Source organism: Rutidosis leptorrhynchoides, chromosome 3 (assembly GCF_046630445.1).
Source record: "Rutidosis leptorrhynchoides isolate AG116_Rl617_1_P2 chromosome 3, CSIRO_AGI_Rlap_v1, whole genome shotgun sequence".
NCBI classification, from domain to species: domain Eukaryota; kingdom Viridiplantae; phylum Streptophyta; class Magnoliopsida; order Asterales; family Asteraceae; genus Rutidosis; species Rutidosis leptorrhynchoides.
Window position 1 is genome coordinate 118,411,159 of NC_092335.1, and position 6,713 is coordinate 118,417,871.

The following is a 6,713-nucleotide window of genomic DNA, read 5'->3' on the forward strand; positions in this document are numbered from 1 at the left end:
GAAACAATAAAATTTCTGACCTGACAACTTTTCGATGATTTGATCAATAAAAGGCAAGGGAAAGTGATCTTTTGAAGTCGCAGCATTCAGCTTCCTGTAATCAATACATACCCGCCAACCCGTCACGGGACGGGTTGTGATCTTTTTACCTTCCTCCGTTTCCATTACCGTTATCCCAGCTTTCTTTGGCACTGTTTGCGTGGGGCTTATCCACTGACTATCTGAAATAGGGAAAATAATCCCTGCATCTAACCACTTGAGAACTTCCTTCTTTACAACTTCCTGCATATTCGGGTTTAACCTGCGTTGCGTATCATGAGCAGGTTTAACCTCCAGATCTGTAACTATCCTATGCATACACACTGAGGGACTTATCCCTTTCAAATCAGCTATCGTCCACCCTACTGCAGCCTTGTACTTATGAAGCACTTCCATCAAGGCTTTTTCCTGCACACCTGTCAAATCTGAAGCAATAATAACTGGCAAAGTGCCGTCAGTACCTAAAAATGCATACTTCAAATAAGAAGGTAACGGTTTTAACTCAAGAGTCAGTGGTGACTCTAGTGAAGGTCTCGTATTAGTATCAATGGATTTAGGTAGTGACTCATATTTATGAGTCCATGGTGGCAACCTAGCATCTATTGTACTTGCTACTGCTAATTCTACTGCCTTGACCTCTTCACACTCAACATCCTCTTTGTCACCTAAGCAAAATATTTTTACTGGATCATTGGTTATTAGGTGAGAAGTATGTTTTTCCACTAATTCATCAATTACATCTATCCGATAGCATTCATGGACATCCGGTGTATGAAGAGAATTAAAGATATTAATCCTCATCTTGCGATTACCGAAAGATATGTCCATAGCTCCCGTTCGACAATTAATGTAAGCATTAATGGTGACCAAAAACGGGTGTCCCAAGATTATAGTGGGTTGGGCATCTCTATTCCTAAGTTCAATGTCCATAACAACAAAGTCAACTGGGTAATAGAAATCCTCCACTTTTACTATCACATCTTCTAATATCCCCCTAGGCGTTTTGATTGACTGGTCTGCTAGTTGAATAATTATGTCAGTTCTTTTCATTAAACCCAATTCAAATCGGTCAACTAGACAAAAAGGTAAAATATTTATGCTAGCTCCTAGGTCCAATAACGCCTTTTTCACATTCACCTTTCCTACAGTCACAGCTATCAATGGGGTCCCTGGGTCCTTAAACTTAGGTGAAAGTGTACCCAAAACAACCGCACTTAGGTGCTCGATTAGCTCCACCTTTTTGGGTAAAGTCGCCCTTTGCTTCCTCTTTTGAGTGCAAAGGTCCTTTAAAAATTTAGCATAAGACAGGACTAGCCTAATAGCATCGAGGAGGAGTAAATTTATCTTAACCTGTTTAAACGTTTCCCACATGTCCTCTGGTTGTGGTCCCTTTTTCCCATAATGGAATTGGTTTGGGGACTCTAAGGCCTTGGGAAATGGGACGGATTTTGATTCCGTCTCCGGTTTCCCGATCTAAATAACAATTGGGTCCTTATTTTTCACCCCTTTTCCATGGTCATCAACTTCACTTACCTCTTCCTCATCAAGAACAATAGGAGACTTACTTGACTCTGGTTGCACTACCTCTTTTTCACCAACCTTATTGTCATACTTCTTTCCGCTTCTCAAGGTACCTACTATGTTAACGCTTTACCCTTTTCCTTGATCCTTATGATTTGGATTTAGAATCGTGTAGCTTGGAATTGTACCTGGTTCCCTATTTCCCTTACTTTCTGCTACATTACCGATCTCCTTAGCCAAAGCACCAATCGACTTATTTTGCACTTCTATCATTTTTCGCATTTCGGAGATGAACGCATCCATCTTAGCATCCGAGTTAGATGGTTGATTAGTTGAAGTACTGTTTTGATTTTGGTTTTGGTTTTACCCTTGGTTTTGATAATTGTTTTGGTTTTGGTTTCGATTGTTGGGATAAGGGTTTTGATAGTTTCTTTGGTAGTTGCCTTGGTTCTGAAAGTTACCCTGGTTTTGAAAGTTGTTTTGTGGTTTAAGTTGGTTCCCTTGGTTAGCATTCAGAGCGTTGTTATTGCTCCAACTGAAATTAGGATGATTTCTCCAACCCGGATTATACGTGTTGGAGTATGGATCAAATCTCCATCCCTGAACCTCGTTAACTTGTTCTTCCACTATATGCTGATTTACCGGTGGAATCCCATTTCTACATCTGTATGCAAAGTGAGAAGGATCTCCACAAATCTCACATACTTCCTGAACCTACGAAACATTACAAGCAAGACCCTGGTTTGGGTTGTTAAATATAAGCATTTTCAAATCATCAAATTCCTGCTCTAAGTTCCTAAATGAACCACCCGAATCGGAAACATGATTCACTCGGGAGGTACTAGGTTGTTTACGATTAACCGAAGCTTGGGTTTTTGAACCCTTGCTTAACTGTTCAAAGAACGTCCATTCATCATCACTAGACCGAGTTAAGAATGCCCCACCACTAGCCGCCAAAAGAAACTGCCTGTTTTGGAAATCTAAACTATCATAGAAAACTTTAACCAATTCCCACTTGGGTATCTCATGGTGTGGGCATGCCCTAAGTAACTCCATCAGACGTTCATACGCTTCATGAAATAATTCACCCGGTAATTGTTTAGAAGATTTTATTTGCCTACGCATATCTGAAGTTTTACTTATGGGGTAAAATTCCTCTAAAAATCGTTTTTTCATTTCCGCCCAAGTATTAATACTCCGGGCGGGCAAGGAGAGAAACCATCTTTTTGCCTTATCCTTAAGTGAATAAGGAAATAATCGAAGATGTACCTCATCATCAGTGAAACCGTTTACCTGATTAGTAGCACATATCCCATTAATTTCAGTGATGTGTTCATATGGCTCCTCATTAGCCATACCTCGGTAGGTTGGCAAGATCGAAATGAGTTGAGGTCGGACCTCAAATCGTCGGTTGTTTCCTCCTGCCGGTGCAGGATAAACAATGGGTGAATGATCCTCAAAATCACCTGGTTGGTAGTAGGTGTCTACTCCTCTTGATCGTTTGGCCATCTCGTCTCGTTGATCAAAAACTTCCTCTTCAGTTTCAGATTAGCTTTTCGATTAGCTTTTCGTGTAGCTTTTCGATTAGCTTTTGCAGATTTCTCGATTTTCAGGTCTAAAGGCTTAAGATTTTGATCTCCCGAACTCCGAGTTTGCATACACTAACCTGCACTTCAACAAAAACAAGAACACCGAGCGTAAAACTGACAGAAACAAAAATAAACAAAACACTATTTTTGGGTTTTTATTGATTTTATAATTTTTATGGTTTTTTCTAATCAACACAAAAGCAATAAAATAAGCGCTTACAAATCAAGCGCACACCTCCCCGGCAGCGGCGCCAAAATTTGATCGATGTCGAAGGGTCGACCAAAAATAGCCTAATTACTCTAACTTAGCGAGGGTAAGCAGGGTTCGTTTCACGAGAAGTTATGGTTAACAAGCAAGCAATTTCCAGATTGAGTTGTTGGTTTAACTAAAGACTACTTAGATTAATCACTACTTAAAACTTAAACTTAAACTAGCGTGCAGTTGAAAAGATTGAAATGTAAACAATGAGAGTAAAGCCTTTATCCTTTCACAATCCCAATTTAACATGCATTCATTCAAACAAGCATTATGTTGATCAATTGTTGATCAAATCTCATAGACAAGACTTCTTGAGTTCAATAATTCTATTATCTTGGGTTTAAACTATGCAATCTAGACAAAGTGTCTTTATCCCTAATCTAATTAACACTAAGTTGGATCAAGAACACGCTGTTAAATCACAATAATTTAACTTGCAATAACAAACATAGAACTTGCATTAATCAAAAATCAACTTGATTCATAACATCATAATCCAAAAGTATTAAACATCACAAATCACATAATCTTGAATGAAATTATACATGATTCAATTGTTCATGGAAAGGATAAAGTTTAGAAAACTAGCCAAGCATGTTGGTGATGATAATCAATGAGTTTCATGATGATTGCATGATGAACCACACCTTGATCTTGACTTGAATCCTTGAATAATGATGATTGAATGGTGTTTTGAGGTGTTTTGGAATGTTTTCTGCTGCCAAAACTGATGGAAAAAGTGTTGGTTTCGTAACCCTAGAGCTCCCTTTAAATAGGGGTTAGAAAACTTGACCACAAAGCTAATTTTCGAATTTCCCGGCACCAGGAATTTTGGCCTGGCGTATTTTACGCCACATCTGGCGTATTTTACGCCAATGTTATTTTTTCTGGGCGTATTTTTACGCCAAAGATGGACTTTTGTTCTGGATTGACCTGAGCTGTGGCGTATTTTACGCCAAAAATGGTGTATTTTACGCCAATACAAATTTCCTGATCACTCTTTAAGCTCTCAAATCTTGTCCATAATCCACTTTGAACCGCTGTTTTGTACCACATTTCGCGCCAACATCTTTCTTACCTGTAAAACATAAAACCACATCAAAGTATCTCCTTTTTCACTCACACATAGTTAATTTTGCATATTTTAACATAAATAATCGTGACAAATAAGGAACGATCAAAATTCTTCTAACAATTCTGCATGTGAATCTATAGTTTGAATATAATAACATGTATCATCTGCAGATTGTGGTTGTTGCATGGCTCTATCAACAGAAAAGGTAACACTCTCGTCCTCTATACTTAGGGTCAGTTTCTTACCAAACACGTCTATTATTACTTTAACCTTGTTTAAGAATGGTCTTCCTAATATGAGAGGAACTCGAGAATCTTCTTCCATGTCCAGAATAACAAAATCTACTGAAATACTAAAGTACCAACTTTAACTAGCATGGTCTCCATTATCCCTCTAGGATATTTTACTGATCGATCGGCTAGTTGTATGCTTATTCTTGTTGGTTTCAATTCTCCAAGGTCTAGTTTAGCGTATAGTGAATATGGCATTAAATTTATACTAGCACCTAAGTCTGCCAATGCTTCTATTGAACTAAAACTACCCAGAAAACATGGAATTGTGAAACTTCCTGGATCTGAGAGCTTTTCTGGTAGCTTATTCAACAGCACTGCAGAACAATTAGCATTCATTATAACAGCCGAGAGTTCTTCCATTTTCTTTCTATTTGTGATTAGATCGTTCAGGAATTTAACATATCTTGGCATTCCTGAAATCACATCAATGAAAGGAAGATTTACATTTATTTGTTTAAACATATCCAAGAATTTGGATTGCTCGGCTTCAAGTCTTTCTTTTCTCATTTTACTTGGGTAAGGAAGCAGTGGTTGGTATGGTTTAACATAAGGTTTAGCCTTAACTGTGTTATCTTCATTAACCTTTTCAACTACCGGTTCTGTTTCTTTCTCTTGCTCAGGCTGTGGTGCCTGTGTAGTAGGAATAGAGTCATCAGAAATTACAGGCATTTCAGGTGGTTTAAGTGTAATACCACTTCTCGTGGTAATGGCTTTAGCTGTTTCATTTCGGGAGTTAGCATTTGTATCGCTAGGTAGACTCTCCAGTTTTCTTTCACCTATCAACCTTGCTAGGTTGCTTACTTCTTGTTCCAGATTTTGAATAGAAGCTTGTTGATTTCTAAATGCTTGAGCATTTTGTTCATTAGTTTGTTTCTGAGATGTGAAAAACTGCTTTGAGATTCAACTAGCTTTGACATCATATCTTCTAAATTTGGCTTTTTATCATCGATTTGTGGTGGTTTAATTGGAAAAATAGGTCTTTGCTGATTGTAAGTATTATTAGATACTTGTTGATTGCTAGGACCTTGTTGGTTGTTGTATGAAACATTTCGGTTATAATTCTGATTTTGATTGTAATTTGGTCTTGACGGTTGATAATTATTTTGATAATTATTTCCAGGCCTTTGATTCATGTATGAAACATTCTCTCTTTGTTCCATTGTTTGTTCAATACTGAGACAATCTTTTGTCAAATGTAGTCCTCCATACTGCTTACAACTAATTCGTATTGGGTGAATATCCTTAGTCATCTTTTCCATTCGTCTCTCGAAAGCATCTAACTTTGCGGAAATGGAATCAAAGTCATGGCTAGAATCGGCTCTAGCCGCTTTAGATGATCTAACGATGTCTTTTTCTTGATGCCACTCGTGTGAGTGGGAAGAAGTGTTATCAATAATTTTGTAAGCTTCAGTTGCGGTTTTCTTCATAATGGAACCACCAGCTGCTATGTCGATGTCTTTTCGTGTAGTAATGTCGCATCCTTGGTAGAATATTTGTACTATTTGATAAGTGTCTAAACCATGTTGAGGACATCCTCTCAACAACTTTTCAAATCTTGTCCACGCTTCATATAAAGTTTCATTTTCCATCTGCGTGAACGTAACAATTTCTCCTTGAAGTCTCACGGCTTTAGATGCTGGAAAGAATCTTTTAAGAAATTTCTCAACTAAAACATCCCATGTATCAATCGCTCCTTCAGGTAACGATTCTAACCAATCTTTGGCTTCTCTCTTTAAAGTCCAGGGAAATAACATGAGATAGATCTGTTCATCCTCAACTTCTCTGATTTTGAATAGAGTACAGATCCTATTAAAGGTTCAAAGATGTTCGTTTGGATCTTCTTTTGGCGTACCACTAAATTGGCATTGATTAGTTACCATGTGTAGGATTTGTCCTTTGATTTCATAATCTGGCGCATTAATGTCTGGTTGAGTAAT

At 37.9% G+C, this 6,713-nt stretch overlaps 1 protein-coding gene and 1 non-coding gene across 2 annotated transcripts in view; one reads left to right on the forward strand and one right to left on the reverse strand.

Annotated features, from left to right (window-relative positions):
* The window catches only part of LOC139900324 (uncharacterized), a 30,000-nt gene extending 28,137 nt beyond the window's left edge, over nt 1-1,863 (reverse strand). The window contains exons 1-3 of the mRNA XM_071883108.1: nt 1,749-1,863; nt 1,573-1,673; nt 21-1,512 (exon numbers count right to left, since the gene is read on the reverse strand). Coding sequence (XP_071739209.1) covers nt 21-1,512; nt 1,573-1,673; nt 1,749-1,863 — 1,708 coding nt within the window. The remainder of the gene's footprint in view (nt 1-20; nt 1,513-1,572; nt 1,674-1,748) is intronic.
* A 4,428-nt stretch (nt 1,864-6,291) lies between these two features.
* LOC139903160 (small nucleolar RNA R71) lies at nt 6,292-6,398 on the forward strand. The gene has a single exon (XR_011778002.1). It is a non-coding gene; the product is annotated as a small nucleolar RNA R71 (small nucleolar RNA).
* The last annotated feature ends 315 nt before the right edge of the window (nt 6,399-6,713 follow it).